At 44.2% G+C, this 21,873-nt stretch overlaps 1 protein-coding gene across 5 annotated transcripts in view; it reads right to left on the bottom strand.

Annotated features, from left to right (window-relative positions):
- LOC110533635 (active breakpoint cluster region-related protein) overlaps positions 1-21,873 on the bottom strand; it is a 244,852-nt gene that overhangs the window by 189,647 nt on the left and 33,332 nt on the right. For 3 of the 5 annotated variants that reach the window (XM_090186342.1, XM_036990053.2, XM_090186341.1), the window contains exon 1: positions 3,029-3,848. The exons of the other annotated variants lie outside the window; for them this stretch is intronic. In XM_090186342.1, the coding sequence (XP_090042468.1) occupies positions 3,029-3,089 (61 nt within the window). In that variant the 5' untranslated portion in view covers positions 3,090-3,848. Of the gene's footprint in view, positions 1-3,028; positions 3,849-21,873 lie in introns of those variants that run through there. 5 annotated transcript variants of the gene reach the window in all.

A 21,873-nucleotide genomic window follows, 5' to 3' on the forward strand; every position in this document is an offset into this window, starting at 1 on the left:
CTCTCCTCCACTCTTCCTCTACCTTCCCATCCCATCCTCTCCCACACTCCTCCTCTACCTTCCACTCGCTCTCCCCCACCTTCCCCTCCAATCCTCTCCCCCACTTTTCCCTCTACCTTCCCCTCCCATCCTCTCCCCCACTCTTCCTCTACCTTCCCCTCCCATCCTCTCCCCCACCCTTCCTCTACCTTCCACTCGCTCTCCCCCACTCTTCCTCTACCTTCCCCTCCCATCCTCTCCCCACTCTTCCTCTACCTTCCCCTCCCATCCTCTCCCCCACTCTTCCTCTAACTTCCACTCGCTCTCCCCCACTCTTCCTCTACCTTCCCATCCTCTTCCCCACTCTTCCTCTCTCTCATCCTCTCCCCCACCCTTCCTCTACCTTCCACTCGCTCTCCCCCACTCTTCCCCTCCCATCCTCTCCCCCACCCTTCCTCTACCTTCCACTTGCTCTCCCCCACTCTTCCTCTACCTTCCCCTCGCTCTCCCCCACTCTTCCTCTACCTCCCCCTCGCTCTCCCCCACCCTTCCTCTACCTTCCACTCGCTCTCCCCCACTCTTCCTCTACCTTCCACTCGCTCTCCCCCACTCTTCCTCTACCTTCCCATCCTCTTCCCCACTCTTCCTCTACCTTCCCATCCCATCCTCTACCTTCCACTCGCTCTCCCCCACTCTTCCTCTACCTTCCCCTCCCATCCTCTCCCCACTCTTCCTCTACCTTCCCCTCCCATCCTCTCCCCCACTCTTCCTCTAACTTCCACTCGCTCTCCCCCACTCTTCCTCTACCTTCCCATCCTCTTCCCCACTCTTCCTCTCTCTCATCCTCTCCCCCACCCTTCCTCTACCTTCCACTCGCTCTCCCCCACTCTTCCCCTCCCATCCTCTCCCCCACCCTTCCTCTACCTTCCACTTGCTCTCCCCCACTCTTCCTCTACCTTCCCCTCGCTCTCCCCCACTCTTCCTCTACCTCCCCCTCGCTCTCCCCCACCCTTCCTCTACCTTCCACTCGCTCTCCCCCACTCTTCCTCTACCTTCCACTCGCTCTCCCCCACTCTTCCTCTACCTTCCCATCCTCTTCCCCACTCTTCCTCTACCTTCCCATCCCATCCTCTACCTTCCACTCGCTCTCCCCCACTCTTCCTCTACCTTCCCCTCCCATCCTCTCCCCCACTCTTCCTCTACCTTCCCATCCTCTCCCCCACTCTTCCTCTACCTTCCCCTCGCTCTCCCCCACTCTTCCTCTACCTTCCCCTCGCTCTCCCCCACTCTTCCTCTACCTTCCCCTCGCTCTCCCCCACTCTTCCTCTACCTTCCCCTCGCTCTTCCCTACTCTCTTCCTCTACTTCCTCGCTCTCATCCTCTCCCCCACCCTTCCTCTACCTTCCACTCGCTCTCCCCCACTCTTCCTCTACCTTCCCCTCCCATCCTCTCCCCCACCCTTCCTCTACCTTCCACTCGCTCTCCCCCACTCTTCCTCTACCTTCCCCTCGCTCTCCCCCACCCTTCCTCTACCTTCCACTCGCTCTCCCCCACTCTTCCTCTACCTTCCCCTCCCATCCTCTCCCCCACTTTTCCCTCTACCTTCCCCTCCCCCACTCTTCCTCTACCTTCCCCTTCCCTACTCTCTTCCTCGCTCTCACTTTCCCACCACCCCTCTTTCTCTCACCGCTCTCCATCCCTCTCTGTCCCCCCTCAACGGGCAGATTAACTGGGAACAATAGCAGCAGAATAAATGACCACAAGCTGTTACATAAACCTAATCTCTCCTTTGAGACAAGACTCGGAGACCATCGGAATCACATCACGACTCATGCATGTATGGGTAAGGCGCGCGCGCACACACACACACACACACACACACACACACACACACACACACACACACACATCTCACCTTAAAAGCTATTGTATACATAGAATGCTGACTGAAGACAACAACTAGCTCCTTAAGTACAGATATTCAAGAATATTCTAATCCTACATTGAAACATACATTAATCATCATGATTCATGATCCTGGTCATTTTCTATACAAACATTTAGTCAGGCACTACATTAGCCTAGTCTACAGTATAATAAAACATGCATTCACAGAAACAGTCCAATAAAAACACTGACCACAATGAAGAATCTACATGGACAATAAACAGAATGAGTGAATAATGCACCATCGCAGCTTGAGTCCTGGTTAGAACACCAACATCTCTGCACAATTAACACTGGCAAGTGGCAGTTTAGGGGAGTAGTGAACTACAGATAACTAAAATAATGTAAGTACATCTGGCAGTAGCTTGGTGGTAGTTGAACTAAAGTCAAATGGAGGTAGTGTTTTCAGTAGTTCAATATATTATTTTGCCCAAAATTGTAATATGGGTGAAGGCAATAATTGTAATTCTTTGCATCAGACCTGCGTACTTCTCACTTGAAACATTGTTTTTGTGTTTAATAGGCTAGATTACACATTCTGGTAGCTTATGACACCAAAGTAACCTGTTCTTTCAGTTTGCAGTCTGACATTTCAGATGTACATATGTAGTTTGGATGTAGTGAACTACTTTTTTGAAGTAACTTCAGTAAACTACCATTTTTCTTAAGGGTAGCTTTAATGAAGATGAACCTCTTCCAGTGTGAAATGATTGGTAGCTTGGTAAACTACATTTTCAGAGTAGCATCCCCAACACTTTCGATATGTCCTGGTTGGTTAAATATGCTAATATATTTGTGCTCTCCACAGTAGACACATGACCTAATATCACCATTAGAAGAGAGGGATATACAGGCACTGACGTTTCTCTGTACACACACACTTTAGATTAATGGCCAAAACAGTGCTCCTCGAAGGCTGAAATAATACATGTAGGACTGGGGTGTGTTGTTATGGAGAGCTATAGTGATGGGCACTCATTGGGAGTCGTGACACAACCCAGTGTGCTCGTGTGTCTGTTCCTAATGAGATCAGACATCCCAGCTCAGAGAACGTGGTGGGTGAGGGATGGAGGAAGAGAAGAGGAGAGAGAGTGATACATACTGCTGTAGAGTGTATCTATCCAAGACAGTCGGGGGAGGCCACGAGTGCTCAGGGGCTCCATCCTCCAGCAATGATTCCTCTTCAAAAATGCTTCTTTCCCTTTCTCCTCTTCTCCTTCCTTCTCTATCACTCAATACCTTTTCTCTCTTCCTCTGCTTCCGCTGAATACACCCTCTTTTTGTTGTTCTTATTCACGGGTGAAAGGCAGTCGTCATCTCAGGCAACAAAAGAAGAAAAAATACAAATAAACTGGGTCCAACAGGCGGAGAGAACAAAAGTGTGTGTATCCACAGCCCTCGACTTTAGCAATTGCTGTCAGGCTGAGCTCCAACAGCAGGCTAGAGACGGCCACAGCCAACCGTTGCTAGGGTAGACAGAAAGCACTTCCTCCCCTTCGTTCTCTTTTGCTCACTCACTCCCAACCCCTCTCTCGCTCTTTCTATTTTTTGAGCGTGCGCGCAGAGCCCCTCGCTCTCTCTTCTAATCCACTCTCGCTCTCCTTCTCTTCTGTTCACTCTTTATTTCTCTCTCTTTCTCTTGTATGAGAACAACATCCAAAACGGAACACTATTTGTGTATGTTGTGTCTGTTAATCTGACGGGAGAGATGTCAAAACTGAATGGTTGATACTCTCTCGCTCTCCTCCTCGCCCTCGCAGAAGAGGTTGCATTAGCGCCGTTTTCTTGAGGACTATGGACTGTGCTGTTGGTCTCCTACAGCCTGGGTAGTCATGGACTAGGAGGACTGTGCTGTTGGTCTCCTACAGCCTGGGTAGTCATGGACTAGGAGGACTGTGCTGTTGGTCTCCTACAGCCTGGGTGTGCTAATGTGTCATGAGTGGCTTCACAAATAAGCCTCTGTCATAACTGGACAAAAAAACAGTTGCTGGCTGTACTGGTCCGCACTAAAGACACAGTACACACTACTACCACATCACTACCAGTCTGTGCACACTACTACCACATCACTACCAGTCTGTGATAGGGAGCGATGCAGGTGAACTGTGTTTTTCTCTGTTTGAGACTGTTGGAGTTAGTGATAGGGGCAAAAAGGTTGTTGTGCTCGTGTCAGAGACAAAATAGATTAGTTCACTGCAAGCTGAACCTTGGTGAATGTCAAGTTTGTGTGTGTGTGTGTGTGTGTGTGTGTGTGATGCATTGAGACAGTCTCAGTTCCTGCTGAGGATGAGAGATCAGAGGAGAGATCAGAAACAAGAGGAGAGATCAGAAACTGGAGAGATCAGAAACTAGAGAGATCAGAAACTAGAGGAGAGGTCAGAAACAAGAGGAGAGATCAGAAACAAGAGGAGAGATCAGAAACTAGAGGAGAGATCAGAAACTAGAGGAGAGATCAGAAACTAGAGGAGAGATCAGAAACTAGATGAGAGATCAGAAACTAGATGAGAGATCAGAAACTAGAGGAGAGATCAGAAACAAGAGGAGAGTTCAGAAACAAGAGGAGAGATCAGAAACAAGAGGAGAGATCAGAAACTAGAGGAGAGATCAGAAACTAGAGGAGAGATCAGAAACTAGAGGAGAGATCAGAAACTAGAGGAGAGATCAGAAACTAGAGGAGAGATCAGAAACTAGAGGAGAGATCAGAAACAAGAGGAGAGATCAGAAACAAGAGGAGAGATCAGAAACAAGAGGAGAGATCAGAAACTAGAGGAGAGATCAGAAACTAGAGGAGAGATCAGAAACAAGAGGAGAGATCAGAAACTAGAGGAGAGATCAGAAACTAGAGGAGAGATCAGAAACTAGAGGAGAGATCAGAAACTAGAGGAGAGATCAGAAACTAGAGGAGAGATCAGAAACTAGAGGAGAGATCAGAAACTAGAGGAGAGATCAGAAACTAGAGGAGAGATCAGAAACAAGAGGAGAGATCAGAAACAAGAGGAGAGATCAGAAACAAGAGGAGAGATCAGAAACTAGAGGAGAGATCAGAAACTAGAGGAGAGATCAGAAACTAGAGGAGAGATCAGAAACAAGAGGAGAGATCAGAAACTAGAGGAGAGATCAGAAACTAGAGGAGAGAGAGGTCAAAATAAAAGGAAGTCTACAACAGATGACAGTAAAGGGTCAGAGAGAGCAGGAGTAGAGAAGGCATGTCTGGGGAAGATGGGCTATGTCATCTTTCCTTTCCTCGCCTCAATTCCCGTGGAAACAAGCAGCGTCCTCCTGTAATTTTGGCTGAGCCCTCTCTCGCGCACAAATACTCAAACACACACACTTTCGGATTCACGAGACACTCCTGTTAACAGTCTGTGCTCTCCGTCTCCCAATCTTCTCCGACCCGCCCTCGCACCCGCCCTTTCCATCTCCTCCCTCCCTCCCTCTGACCCACCGAAACGCGCACACAGCACACACACAGCACACACACAGCACACACACAACACACACACAGCACACACACAGCACACACACAGCACACACACACACAACACACACACAACACACAACACACACACAGCACACACACAACACACAACACACACACAACACACAGCACACACACAGCACACACACAGGAAACTTGACATTCACCCATATTCAGTTTACCAAACACGTCACTCAATGGCATTTAACTCAAATCCTGGTCATGTACATAGATTTGCAGATGTCGCAGATGCAGCAAAATTCTTGTGTTTCTCCCTCCAACAGTGCAAAAATAATATCATAATATTTCTTAATATAAGCCACGGAACACTGATACAGACTGCGGACCAGCTAATTAATCAAATCCTTTACTATCAGTGTCATGCTGCAGGCAACAAAGCCCCTAAAGTGCTCCCTCTCCCCTCCAACCCCCCTTTCCTTAAACACCTTTTCAACCCCTCTCTCCTTCAAGATGGGGGGGAACAGGAGGGAAGTGCTCTCCTCAGACCTCCATCAACACCTGCTTTTCCACCCCTAGTTTCTTTCCTTAATCCCGCCAAAACATCTCCCCCTCTCCCCTTTAGAATGGGAAGACAGGACAGGAGAAACATGGGAGGGATAAGTGTGGCAGAACAACTTCAAGCCTAGGGGGAGGATCCCCTCCTAGAGACAGAGTTGGCCTAGAGCGCTGCTCTGTCTCTCCCCAATACACTGGGTGCAATGTGCCAGATGGAATTTGCCAGTAACACAATAAGAATAACGAGGCTATATACAGGGGGCACCGGTACCGAGTCAGTGTGTGCGGTAAGGGTTAGTTGAGGTAATTTGTACATGTAAAAGAAACGTCCCTTTTTCAGGACCCTGTCTTTCAAAGATAATTCGTAAAAATCCAAATAACTTCACAGATCTTCATTGTAAAGAGTTTTAAACACTGTTTGCCATGCTTGTTCAATGAACCATAAACAATTAATGACCATGCACCTGTGGTACGGTCGTTAAGACACTAACAGCTTACAGACGGTAGGCAATTAAGGTCACAGTTATGACAATTTAGGACACTAAAGAGGCCTTTCTACTGACTCTGAAAAACAGCAAAATAAAGATGCCCAGGGTCCCTGCTCATCTGCGTTAATGTGCCTTAGGCATGCTGCAAGGAGGCATGAGAACTGCAGACGTAACCAAAATCCCTCCATCAGTGCTCAGACTATCCGCAATAGGCTGAGAGAGGCTGGACTCAGGAGTTGTAGGCCTGTTGTACGGCAGGTCCTCACCAGACATCACCGGCAACAACGTCGCCTATGGGCATAAACCCACCGTCTCTAAACTAGACAGGACTGGCAAAAAGTGCTTTTCACTAATCAGTCACGTTTTTGTCTCACCAGGGGTGATGGTCGGATTCGCGTTTACACCGAGGAATGAACGTTACATCGAGGCCTGTACTCTGGAGAGGGATCGATTTGGAGGTGGAGGGTCCGTCATGGTCTGGGGCATGTGTCACACCATCATCATACTGAACTTGTTGTCATTGCAGGCAATCTCAATGCTGTACGTTACAGGGAAGACATCCTCCTCCCTCATATGGTACCCTTCCTGCAGGCTCATCCTGACATGGCCCTCCAGCTTGACAATGCAACCAGCCAAACTGCTCGTTCTGTGCGGGATTTCCTGCAAGACAGGAATGTCAGTGTTCTGCCATGGCCAGCGAAGAGCCTGGATCTCAATCCCATTGAGCACGTCTGGGACCTGTTGGATCGGAGGGTGAGGGCTAGGGCCATTCCCCCCAGAAATGTCCGGGAACTTGCAGGTGCCTTGATGGAAGAGTGCGGTAACATCTCACAGCAAGAACTGGCAAATCGGGTGCAGTCCATGAGGAGGAAATGCACTGCAAATCATATCAAAGTTTGTCACGTGTGCCGAATACAACAGGTGTAGTAGACCATACAGTGAAATGCTTACTTACAGGCTCTAACCAATAGCGCAAAAAATATATTAGGTGAACAATAGGTAAGTAAAGAAATAAAAACAACACTACTTAATTGCAGTACTTAATGCAGCTGGTGGCCACATCAGATACTGACTGTTGCTTTTGACCCCCCTTTGTTCAGGGACACAATATTCTGATTTCTGTTAGTAACATGTCTGTGGAACTTGTTCAGTTTATGTCTCAGTTGTTGAATCTTGTTATGTTCATACAAATATTTACACGTGTTTGCTGAAAAGAAACGCAGTTGACAGTGAGAGGACGTTTCTTTTTTTGCTGAGTTTAGGTAGGGTGAAGTGACTGTGCATAGATAATAAACAGTGAGTAGCAGCAGTGTACAAAAGGGGGGGGGGGGTCAATATAAATAGTCCAGGTGGCCATTTGATTAAATGTTCAGCAGTCTTATGGCTTGAGGGTAGATGCTGTTGAGGAGCCTTTTGGTCCTAGACTTGGCGCTCCGGTACCGCTTGATGTGCGGTAGCAGAGAAAACAGTCTATAACTTGGGTGACTGGAATCTGACAATTTTATGGAGTTTTCTCTGACACCATCTATTATATAGGTCCTGGATGGCATTCCACTGATTCTGTCATTTAAACTAAAGTATATCATTGTATGTTATTATGAATCTAACAGTAGATGGAGGCGAGAGACTTCATTTGAAGGGTCACATACAAACATTCCCAGACACTGGCTGGCTGGCTGGCTGGCTTCCTGGCACACACACACACACACACACGAGTACACGTGGGTTTAGATAAACAAAGACAAAGAGCTGCGTGTGAGTGAGAGAGTGAGAGGGTAAGTGGCTCTTCATCAATGTTGGATTTATGAGGAGCAGAGCACTGATCATCATCCTTTGTCTTCAAAATGGGACAACGGGGCAGCGCTCCCTCATTCTGTCACATCACAGTCACAGAACGACACGTGTGTGTGTGTGGGGGGCATACTTCATCTCCCAGGGCATTGGGAAGCGAGCCAATACCAACCTCCCCCACACACACACTAAAACGGCCATCATCTGCGGGCAACGCTAAACAAAGAGAATACACTTGTAACGCCGTGTGTTAGCCTTCCCGTTGCGACACAATCCTTCCAGCATCAAATATTAATGGGCAGTCACGCTGTGGGGTAAAACAGGCCATTACCCAGTCTCTACAGTACTGTGACAGAACCGACAAAGGTATTGGTTAATTCCCCACAAGAGGAGAAGAGACTTCTAAAACTATTGTCCTTCTGTCCGTGTCTGTCCGTCTGATGTACACCTGCATCCCAGTGTTCTACCCAGTTCAATTCTCTGTCTAATTCTGGGTCATACTGAGTGACTAGGAGACCAGATGGTAGGGTCAGACTGGACAGCCCAATCCAGTCCAGTCCAAGGGGGTAACATGACCCTATCAATACCCTCTCTGGGAAGCCCAGCAACCACACAACCTCTCACCTCCTTACAAAGGCCTTGGAGCACCAGCCCCAGTCCATCTGGTTGGTCTAGTCAGATACAACACTGCTGTATCACACACACATAGCCAATACTGTCCAACAAACCACTAATCAGCATCGCCAGGAGAACACAACACAATCAATACCAACGTATGTTACTGGAATACAATTCCAGTGAAATGAATTACCTGAAAATCCTCATTAATCATTACAATGTCTAATGAATGAGGGAATAGAGGGAGTTATTACAGCCAGTAATCAATTCCCTTCATTGTAGAGCCTAGTCAAACAACAGGCTCAGTGATGTGTACAGAGACAAATTTGGCCTAATCTACACTGCTCTCAATCAGTGGATCAGTGAATCTGGGTAACAACGGATGGCAATAATGGCACGGCATCAAACCATACACAACACCCCCAAAACAGACAGGTTAGCTGGCTGTCACAGGGGGCAGGAAACCACTTCACTTTGGTGGCCCAGTTCAGGTATGACCCCATACCCAGCCCATACACCGCTCCAACTCCTACATTATTCAACACAGGATATGTGGCTATGGCACTCACCAATCCTGCTGGTTATGGCATAAACACAGCCTATCGGTATGGGGAGGGGGATGCACGTGTGCGTTCATGTGTGCGTACACACTTAACAGGCCAGCCCACCAGCCAATGAACACACGTTGTGTTTTCCCCTACTCTACTCTGCCCAGATACCCCCCCTGAACCATTCTTCTCCCTCATCTAACCCCTCTCCCGTCAACCCACTCCAGCCCCACCCGTCTCCCTAGGGAAAGAGAGGGAGGAGAGATGGAGGGAAGATGGGGGCTTACAAGTACCTCTCCTCCACTCAACCTACGCTATCCTCCCCTCCCTCATCTGTCTCTACGGGGCAGTCAGTCTCTACCAGGGGGGGTTGTGCATTCGCTCCCCCAAAGCACTGCTGGCATTGGGGCGGAGTGTGTGAAGGGGGGGAGATTGTACGGCCCCTTTAGTTCCATATACAAGAAGAAAGCTCTGTTTTCCACTTCACTGGCTACCTCACCAGGAGGGATTGGGGGGGGGGGGGGGGCAAGGGAAGCCACTGCATTAATGGTGTACTGGATGCACAGAATAATAGACTGAAGCTAGGTTACAGCTGCTCTTGGATGAATAGTGTGTGTGAGATGTGTTCTGCTCTTCTGTAGTAGTGTTGGCACTTCAGTCAACTCATTACACATAAATGACACAAATTTTCTTTTGAAAAATGACATTTTGATAAAAATGTACAGTATCAATTTAACAAAAAAGAAAGGAAGGATCATCCCAAAAAAAAGAGCCAAAAACAGCCATTAGAATCGTTCTGATAAAGACTGTAGAACTATACTAGAACACCAGAAGATTACTACAGCTACAGAACCTGCTCCCTATGTGTAGGGCTTATCAGGCATAGCAACGTCATCTACTACACATTACAAACAGGAGTCATTAGATGGTTCATGTTTCTGACTGCATCTCTCGGTGTTGGTTTTGTTTAGGGGGGATGGGGAGAATACATGGGAATCAGTGTGCATTATTGAAAGGGGATTTCAGGGTGTAGTCAGTCTGGTGCTAGTCATGGCAGACAAGGTTGATAGTTGGTAGAGATAGATAGAAGGGGATGCCCCTAGATACTGATCAAGATAAGTTTCGTATTTTCATTCCAAATGGTTAGGGTTAGGATGTGGGAAGGGTGAGCTGATTCTAGATCTGCGCCAAAGGGCATTGGCTGGGACTATTGAGTTGTGAGGACAGGGTTGACACACTCCCACAACCTACCTAAAATCCCAACCGAATTTAAGGTTCCTCTCGATCATCCCTGCTTCTCTCTCTCGTTGCTTTTCTCGGTCACGTATCTTCCCTCTCTCTTCACCCACCCACCTTTCACTCTGCTGTCATACCTGCACTGTTTCTTTCTAATCAATCTTCCATCCCCTCGCCTCGCTCTCCTGCTTTCCCTCTTACCTTGTCAATCTCATGTGTCTTTGGACACATCTTACTTTTAATTCTAGTGTCAAAATCGACTACAAAGTGTAAATAGAATCATCTCAGTTACATCCAAAACTGAGATTTGCGATATGATAGGAAAACATTGTATGATAAATCCTGGATGAATATGGATCCTGATACCAGCCACTTTCTCCTAATACCCACCTACTGGCTGGCTAGCAAACATAGCTACACACAATAATACAAAAGACAATATCAGCACGTAGCTAATTCGCTGTAATATCACCTAAACAAACTGCACTATCAATTTAGGAGGCAACAATCTCACCATGTTCAACCTGCAGATCGATGTGCCTCACAGACTGGAGTCTAAGATTCACAATGGCAGATACAGTGCATTCGGAAAGCAATCAGACCCCTTGACTTTTTCCACATGTTACATTACGGCCTAACAATAAATGATTTGTTTTTAAATCTACACACAGTACCCCATAATGACAGAGTGAAAACAAGTTTAGAAATGTAGGCAAATACCATACTTACACAAGTATTCAGACCCTTTGCTATGACTCTAAATTGAGCTCAGATGCATCCTGTTTCCATTGATTACCCTTGAGATGTTTCTACAACGTGATTGAAATCCACCAGTGGTAAATTCAATTGATTGGACATGATTTGGAAAGGCACACACCTGTCTATATAAAGGTCCCACAGTTGACAGTGCATGTCAGAGCAAAAACCAAATGCTATTTCTTTGAAGTTTTTCAATAAATGTTAATATTTGTAGCTACTTTAAGTAAATACCTGTAGTCAACTTGTGCAATACGTTAGGAGATAAAGCAGATCTCGTTCTTAATTTCACCAGTCACATTATTTTACATTATGAAGCTTACTGTAGTTCCCCAGAAGTTGAGCCAGTCAAGCGTTACTTTGTAAATAGCAGAGAAAGCGGGAGCAGGTGAGTCACATTTATATTGAAAGCAAGTATTTTTATGCTTCAATAGAGTGATCAGGGACGTGAAACTTTAGTTTTCCTTCACAGAAAATACATTAGTACAACACATTCGGCAGAAAATTGTTTTATTTTCAGCAGATGACAACAGAAGTGCCACGCTATTTGGCTGGCAGCCTCACAAGGTTGATAGTTGGAAGATCTTACAATGAAAAAGCAAGCAATTTTTTGCAAAAGCGTTGCATGGCCATCATATTTTAACATTTGTCATAGAAATAATGTTGCCAGTTATGTTTTGCTTAAAGTTCATCTGGAATTTTACAGGAGAAAAGTTGTCTGGCTACACCGAGAAAAGTTCAGGAGTAAAGTAGCTACACATCAGTAAGAGTGCTGTCTGCTAACAGAAAGCCTATTCGTGGAGAAGTGCAACTGAAGCACTAAATTAGTTTGACGAGCAGAAATTACAATAAAGCTAATTACATCTGCGTTTACAAAACACAGCAAGATATCTTACGTGTTGTATATATATTTTTTCTGCGTAAAAAACGCAGAATTCTGCATTAACGCAACTCCTAAATTTAACTTGCTAAATAATCTAAGTAAGTGGCTAAATTACTAAAGTGATGGGCATCATATTGTGCTTTCTGCCGTGTTTGTCAAAGTCAAAGCCCTTTGGATGAGTTATTTGTTCAGCTGTCACTATTTAGATTTTCTCGTGTTTTCGCCTTTCCGTTCTCGGCCAGTCTTCCCTCTTCAGAGCAGGCAGGCCTGTTTCCCTAGCGACTCCAGCCTCCACACAGACACAGCGTGTAACCTACACCTGCTGCTCCAGAGCCAGTACTGTTGCTCCTTCAGACAATCATGAGTCAAAACTTTGTTTAACGAGGCAAGTCCGTTAAGAAAAATCTTAATTACAATGACTGCCTAACCCGGACGACACTGGGCCAATTGTGCGCCGCTCTATGGGACGCCCAATCACGGCCGGTTGTGATACAGCGAGGAATAGAACCCAATCACGGCCAGGTGTGATACAGCCTGGAATTGAACCAGGGTCTATAGTGACACCTCTAGCACTGAGATGCTGCGCCATTTGCACAATGTCTAATGTTCACATCTGCTTGTAAAGTGTCCAAACTCACCAAAAATGACATTCAATAGTTAGTAATCAACAGTTCAAACAAGAGATTCTATTGGACAAATTCAGGTATTTTTATCCCCGTTTCGTTTACTACCAGTCAAGAAATGTTTTTCAACAGAATCGGGGGATTGAATATACCCCTGATCACACATAATTAGTTCACATTCATAGCAGCCACGTTGTATTCCCACTCACCTTTTCCCTTTTGTGAACTAGTCAGCTGCATTTGCTAAGTAAGTGATACTGAAAAAAATGATAATCTCTTGCTTCTCCTTGATTTTTTAATAAATTAATTTGTGGAAAACTATTTTCTGAGTCAACTACTCATCACATTTTATGCATCACAGTGCTAGCTAGCTGTAGCTTATTTTTTTCAGTACTCGAATCATTCTCTGATCCTTTGATTGGGTGGACAACATGTCAGTTCATGCTGCAAGTTGTCATAATTACTGTGGAAGGGGTGAGAACCAAGAGCCTCCTAGATTTTGTATTGAAGTCAATGTACCAAGAGGAGGACAGACGCTAGCTGTCCTCTGGCCACACCATGGTGCTACCCTACAAAGTGAATAGATGTTTTTTTAAACACTGTTTTGCAATGATGTGGTGATATATATATATATATATATATATATATATATATATATATATATCTGTGTGTAGTTTTATCTACAAAGGATAACTTATGAAATTCACGGAGGATGGTCCTCCCCTTCCTCCTCTGTGAAGCCTCAACTGGTATGGGTGTGCTTGACATTGGCAAAATACTGGGGAGTTTTTCCAGGATAAAAATAAATGGGATGGAGCTAAGTACAGGAAAAATCCTAGCGAAAAACTTGCTTCAGTTTGCTCTATACCAGACACTGGCAGAAAAATAACCTACAACAAGGCCAAATCTACACTTCTTGCTTACCAAGAATATAATGAATGTTCCTGAGTGGCCAAGTTACAGTTTTGACTGAATATTGCTGTCTAGCCATGATTGCCAAAAGCTTGAAGAATTTTGGGCAAATATTTAGGGCCATATTACCAGTTTTATTTCTTGCCTAATTCACTCTGAAAAATCACACTTTTTAAATAGAAAAACAACCAAATCAGATGTTCTAAATCCACAATGCTGAGACCACATTTATATTTTTAGGTGTACCCTTTTAATTCAATGGTACACCAGTAGCATACATGTAATTGCAGAGTGAGCTAAACAAATCGTCACTGGATTGATGCAATAATCACAATACCAGATATGCATACTTTGTAGTTAACATTTAATTCCATCTACCAAAAGACAGTTGTCGTCATTAGCATCATCACTAACGCCTACACAAATGCGCACACACACAGTCCACCCTGCGTTGGAAAATACGAATCACTGATGCATTTTGTTAATATTTTATGATTATCTTCGGCATTTTAATACATTCTTGAATATTGTTGAATTCCGTTTTAATGTCTGGATTCCATCAGCATCAGATTTCATAAGGCCCTAAATATTGCACAATCCAGGTGTGAAAAGCTCAATCACACCTACATCATCATTGCGCAAAATGGTATTATCTGGATACATGTGCAACAAAAGTTCAACATTCACTTTCTGCACCTCCCGCAGCAACTAGCTCAGCCTCCGACCGCAAGGCACAACAGAGGGTAATACGAACGGCCCAGTACATCACTGAGGCCAAGCTTCCTGCCATCCAGAATCTCTATACCAGGCGGTGTCAGAGGAAGGCCCTAAGAATTGTCAGACTCCAGCCACCCTAGTCATAGACAGTTCTCTCTGCTACCGCACGGCAAGCAGTACCGGAGCGCCAAGTCTAGGTCCAAGAGGCTTCTAAACAGCTTCTAGCCATAAGACTCCTGAACATCTAGTCAAATGGCTACCCAGACTATGTGCATTGCCCCCCACCCACCACTCTCTGTTGTCATCTATGCATAGTCACTTTAACTCTACCTACATGTACATACTACAACTAACCGGTGCCCCCACACATTGACTCTGTACCGGCACCCCCTGTTGCTCTTTAATTATGTGTTATCTCCGTTATTCTAGACTTATTTTTTTAAACTGCACTGTTGGTTAGGGGCTCGTAAGCAAGCATTTCACTGTATGGCCTACACGTGTTGTATTCGGTGCACGTGACTAAAATTTGATTTGATAGCTGACCACCTCATCCACTGTCTGGCCTAACTCCACACAACACAGCGCGCACGTGCTGACATGACTCATCAAATCAAATACAACAGGTGTAAACTACAGAAGGCTACTGAGGGGAGGACGGCTCATAATAATGGCTTTAATGGAGTGAATGGAATGGTATCAAACGCATGCTGTGTGTTTAAAACTTCTTAAGGCTGGGGGGCAGTATTGAGTAGCTTGGCTGAATAAGTTGCCCAAACTAAACGGCTCCTCAGTCTCAGTTGCGAATATATGCATATTATTATTAGTATTGGATAGAAAACAATAAAGTTTCCAAAACTGTCAAAGTATTGTCTGTGAGTATAACAGAACTGATATTTCAGGCGAAACCCTGAGGAAAATCAAAGCAGGAAGTTGCTTCTATTTTGAAAACTCCATGTTCCATAGCCTGCCTTTGCTCTCATTTAAAGGGATATCAACCAGATTAATTTTCCTATCGCTTCCTATCGCTTTTATTTTGAAAAATTAGCAAGAAGGAGAACATCGCGTCATTGTATGGCCGGGTGCCAGCAGCATTTTGTATGCGCAACAGAGTTTGGGCAGCCATTGCCTTTCCCTCTCCTTCTGAAAAAGACAGTTGCGGTTGATTTATATATTTTAAAAACAACCAGAGGATTGATTCTAAAAAAACGTTTGACATGTTTCTGTGGACATTACAGATACTATTTGGAATTTGTCTGCGTTGTCGTGACCGCTCTTTCCTGTGGATTTCTGAACATAACGCGCCAAACAAACGGAGGTAATTTGGATATAAAAATAATCTTTATGGAACAAAAGGAACATTTGTGTAACTGGGAGTCTCGTGAGTGAAAACATCCGAAGATCATCAAAGGTAAATGATTAATTTGATTGCTTTTCTGATTTTCGTGACCAAGCTACTTGATGCTAGGTGTACATAATGTTTTGTAGAGCGATCGATAAACTTACACAAGTGCTTGGATTGCTTTCGCTGTAAAGCATATTTTCAAAATCTGACACGACAGGTGGATTAACAAAAGGCCAAGCTGTGTTTTGCTATATTGCACTTGTGATTTCATGAATATAAATATTTTTAATAATATTTGAATGTGGCGCTATGCAAAAAAATGTATACAATTTCACTTATTCTATTCCAGCAATTAATATGAGCCCGTTCTACCCAAAAAAGGTGCTATCAATCTCCTGTGGTGTAAACTTTAGACTGATATTAATGATCTTGTTTTATTATTAGTGATTGATTTCACGCATAAAGCGGTGTCCTGTCCCGCACAGCTCACACTTTAAAACACTGCCTTCAGACTCCTTGCCTCCCCACTAACACTTCAAGGTTTTAACTGGGTTGACCTTTTCTCAGTACTTTCATAGAACACTAGTCGGCACTGGGGATGGGATAAAGGACCCTCTGTATTACTGGGCAAACCCGAGAAAGTCACATTCATTTTCAATTAGGATGTTTGTTTTTTTACATTATTGACTGGGAAATTCAAAATACGCCCTCAATTGGAATGGAATTAGCACCAGGGGTTGGGGTCATCTAACAAACCTTTGATAATACAACCAGAGCACGTGCAGCAGACACGAGACAAAAAGCAACACACCAACATCCATAAGAGGTAGGCGGAGAGATACTCACGTAGCAGCTCACAAATCGCTTTGTGGAAATATCAATCATCCAGAATCATAACCGGAGGCTACTGTTCCATCCTGAGAGAGGCATAGCCATCAGTCACAATAACACAGCCCTATAGGTTAACCCAGTTACACACAGAACTGACACTTTATGACTACTATGGAAATGTGCCACTATCATATTGGTAATTTCCATGTAAAAGGACCCACCAACATCAAGTTTATAGGAGCACATACCATTTGGTGTCAAATGAAAGCTAAGAGTCAATATTTTGAGTGAAATATATATTTTTTCAACCATTTTCCAATCAAAAAATGTGAAATAACCATATCTGGACACACAGATGGAAAAGGGGGTCTTCAAAAAGTCTTTGGGTATTAGAAATCCATCAAAACAATAATGTTGAAGGCCCCTGCCAACTAATATGTACATTTATATTTCGTTTTGCATACATTCTTTTTGGCTTGGGCGGTATACCGTATTTGGAAAAAGCCACGGGATAGTTTTTCAAAATTTCATTATGAAGCGTACCTGTACTAGTTTCCCCAAAACAGCAGTTTGAGCCAGTCACGTGTGTTCATTTACAAAGAAGCACAAAGAAGCACAAAGAGCATGAGGTGAGTCACTCCTCCAGAGCAACTTAAGTGAGGTGATTAAGTTACACTTGTATGAAATACTCGAATGTTTGCAAGATAAATATATCTCTTAACTATTAAGTTAACTATCTAATGTGCCAAATAAATTCTCTCCAGCTGGGTTTTGCTAACTTGCTAATGCTAGCTAAGTGGCTCACATTAGCTTGCAAGATCAAGCATCTTAGCAACAGCAGCAGAGACAATCCCCTCCAGGATTAAGATCCCTGCGGGCTCTAATATTGGTTTTGTGTGGGCTGCAAACTCTTTTCAGATACTTGCATTACTTCATGAGCTGCCATCCACTTTGAGAAATCCTTAGTACTTGTTAGCATTCTGGTAAAGCAACTTTTTTTCACTCTCATTAAATAAAAGAAAATCAATCAAATAAAAAACACACGTGCGCAGTACCGGTAATACCGTATTTCCCGGGATGGCACAGGCACGGTATGAAAATATGGATACCGCTCAACCCTAAATGATTTGATTTCTGTAAGTTTAAGAAATATTGTATAATTTGTCATTCTGTTACAAAAAACACATCGTAAAGATATTTTCAAATGTCTCACCCTCATGAGGGAGGAATATGAAAGTTCAGAATTAATAAGGTAGACCTACCTAGTTATACTGTTTTTACTGATAACAATTGTATTTCTGAATTATTAAAATGTGTTACTCTGTTACCAAATCAGTAACAGAATGACTGCAATCGAATTGGCCACAATAGAAAATCAGTCATAAAACAGAGTTGCAGTAGAGCACAGTACACACAGGGGTCGTACATACAGTGGCAAGTGAAATTCAAGGACTTGAGTACTTTTTCAAGCACTAATATTTATTTTCAAGGACCAATTTGTAAATGTTCCGATTATGCAATTGTTTCTAGTCGACATCACTACCTTACAAGTACCTTACTCATACGTTTCCCTACTTAAATACTACATATGAGTGCTAAGTCACTACTGATGATGTGGACTGATTTCCTTATGAACTGTAACTCTTAAATTGTTGTGTGTATATTGTTGTTGTTCAGTGTACATAATATTAAATTGTATTAGATAATATTAAATTGTCTTCATATTTCACAAATCTTTTCGGTCCCACAGGCTGTGAATTCTGACAGTTTAAAAGGCCCTTTGTTGTATTCTATACATATTTGAAGAGCAACAAGTTATTAATGTGTTTAAGATTAAAAGACTCCCTCCGGGGATCCTATTTACATTTTCAGGGACCGCACAAATTTGGGAACCACTATAACTTACTACTAACCGCTCTCCCTGCTTGCTTCAATGCTTCCTCTCTCTGTGTATCTCATTCGCCTCCATTGCAGCCTGACTCACCAGTCTGTCTCACTACTCTCTATAAAGAAAATGTATTTATGAAAACTTCTAGTAGCCATCTTTTGATTATAGCTAGCTTAATTTCAGTCAACTGCTCCTGCTGAGGTCAGGCTCCGTTCAACGTTAGCGTCCAACTTCATCCTTCTAGCCAGTTAGTTATAGCTAGCTACCTGGCTAATAGCCCTTGAACTAGCTTGTTCAACATCTGACGGAAATATCAGCGACTATTCACCAGTAGAACAGCCGTGGCCAAAAGTTTTAGGAATGAGACAAATATTAATTTTCAAAATTTGCTGCTTCAGTGTCTTTAGATATTTTTGTCAGATGTTACTATGGAATACTGAAGTATAATTACAAACATTTCATATGTGTCAAAAGCGTTAATTGACAATTACATGAAGTTGATGCAAAGTCAATATTTTCAGTGTTGACCCTTCTTTTTCAAGACCTCTGCAATCCGCCCTGGCATGCTGTCAATTAACTTCTGGATGGCAGCCCATTCTTGCATAATCAATGTTTGGAGTTTGTCAGAATTTGTGTGTTTTTGTTTGTCCACCCACCTCTTGCGAAATGACAACAAGTTCTCAAATGGGATTAAGGTCTGGGGAGTTTCCTGGCCATGGACCCAAAATATCAATGTTTTGTTCCCTTGAGCCACTTAATTATCACTTTTGCCTTATGGCAAGGTGCTCCATCATGCTGGAAAAGGAATTTGCTCTATTCCCTTTGTCATGTTCATATTAACAGAGACACTACAGCCCTCTAGAGTTCAGATTCTGCCAACACGGATTAAGGACCCCAAGTGTAGGATTACAGGCTAATTCTAATCAAGTTGGAGCATAAAATGTGGTGTTTGAGAGAATAGTGCCTCTATCTTATTATTGAATGTGTCATCAGTTCACTACTTACACCTTACTAACATGCCAGAGGGCAGTAGTTGAAAGTCACGACTTTACAGCTGTGAGTCTAGCTGCTCTGGCATATTCCTCTCTAAACCCAGTGAGTATCTATAGTGACTCAGAGGAGCTGTAGCCATTGTAAAGACTGCTGTAGAGAGTGAATAATGCAGGAGACTTGTCTGTTTAACCCCCTGGCTCCCACTGAGCTTTCTGCCTCCCTCTCATTCCTCCTCTCCTCTGCTGACTGAATCAGTCCAGACCCATGTCTGTTTGAAAGGAGACATGCACACACACATTCAATGTTAGATTATGGGCAAGCGGGTGCTGTGCACATCACCAATAACCAGTAATGGGATCCTTCTAAACCTCAATATCCAGCTCTCACATTCTAACAACAGAAATGATCTGTTCAAACAGCCACATTACTGATGTATAGAGTCGTACGCCGCCACCCCCCCCCCCCACTTTCTACTAAGCTTGGACACTCTGCTACTCAAAAAAAGATGGAATGTGACAAAAATTTTGTAAAATATTTCATCGCTTAACACGGACGAAGATCCTGGCTAAAATCCTGGCCTGTAGATTGGAAGACCATCATTTCTCCTGATCAGACAGGACGCCATTCCTTTAACATACGTTGTTTAACATCTTGCATTGTCCTTCTAAGGATCTTGGTCCTGAGAGTCTCATTTCCATGAACGCTGAAATGCCCTTCGATCGGGTGAAATGGGACTACTTGCTTATAGTGCTCCAAAAAGGTCTGGTCCAAAATGTATTGAAATTATTAAACTGCTGTACTCTTCTCCAACAGCTAGTGTGTTAAATCTCCATTCCCAATACTTCCCACTGCACCGCGGAACAAGACACGGCTGCCCGGCATCATCTTCGCTCTTTTCCCTGTCAATAGAGCCTCTTGCTATTGCGTTACGGAACAGCCAACAAGTGTCAAGAGCGATGAGAGGGGGTACTGAGCATAAGGTTCCGTTATACGCCAAAAAATAATCTCAGTTTCAAACATGTCCACCTCTCTCCCTGCAGCTCTCTTGTTGCTATCAAGATTCAGACAGTTTCCCGGTTACAAATTAAGTCTGCAAAGAGCGAACACTTTCCAATCAGCAGGCTCCTCGCCTCCAATACACAAATATAACATTCGAAATTGTTAGGGACACATTTGCATACCTTGGAATGTCACGAGAGAGTACTCAACCTTTCTAAGCAAAACTTTTCTAAGCTATTAGACAAGGTGAAACAGGATCTGTCAAGATAGACAGCCCTCCCTCTGTGCCTAATAGGACTTTAACTCTGTTAAGGAAGAATACCTGGTAATTGCGGGTAGGGAGGGTGGTTGGCAGGTAGGAGGAGAGAGGGTGAGCGGTGGGACTGGTGTGACAGCTAGGAGGGATCTCAGTATCAGCCTGGTGGGTGGGACTGGTGTGACAGCTAGGAGGGATCTCAGTATCAGCCTGGTGGGAGGGACTGGTGTGACAGCTAGGAGGGATCTCAGTATCAGCCTGGAGGGTGGGACTGGTGTGACAGCTAGGAGGGATCTCAGTATCAGCCTGGTGGGTGGGAGCAGTGGGACTGGTGTGACAGCTAGGAGGGATCTCAGTATCAGCCTGGTGGGTGGGACTGGTGTGACAGCTAGGAGGGATCTCAGTATCAGCCTGGTGGGTGGGACTGGTGTGACAGCTAGGAGGGATCTCAGTATCAGCCTGGTGGGTGGGACTGGTGTGACAGCTAGGAGGGATCTCAGTATCAGCCTGGTGGGTGGGAGCGGGGGGGTTCGGCTGTATGGGGACCTGGGAAAGTGGGAGGCAGGAGGGAAAGGGGTTCTTATGGTCTTCAACAATCTACCATTTTCCACTCATGCTATGATTACAATTGCAGCATTTGTAAACTTTTAAAAATGTAACAAACTGTGCCATTGTATACTCTGATGTTTCTCATGATTGGCATCAATAAAACATTTTAAACATATTCTAATCGCGGAGTGAATATGTTGTGAGTCAAGGAAGTATGTATTCCTTGTATGGCGTATGTCAAGTGAGAATATATACCTCTTCTATAAACTCCCTTAAAGAGATACAGTGAGGGAAAAAAGTATTTGATCCCCTGCTGATTTTGTACATTTTCCCACTGACAAAGAAATTATCAGTCTATAATTTTAATGGTAGGTTTAATCTCAGTTTGTTACCTGTATAAAAGACACCTGTCCACAGAAGCAATCAATCAATCAGATTCCAAACTCTCCACCATGGCCAAGACCAAAGAGCTCTCGAAGGATGTCAGGGACACAAGGCTGGTATGGGCTACAAGACCATCGCC

The sequence above is a fragment of the Oncorhynchus mykiss genome, chromosome 10 (assembly GCF_057628025.1).
Source record: "Oncorhynchus mykiss isolate SJ-2025 chromosome 10, ASM5762802v1, whole genome shotgun sequence".
Classification (NCBI taxonomy): domain Eukaryota; kingdom Metazoa; phylum Chordata; class Actinopteri; order Salmoniformes; family Salmonidae; genus Oncorhynchus; species Oncorhynchus mykiss.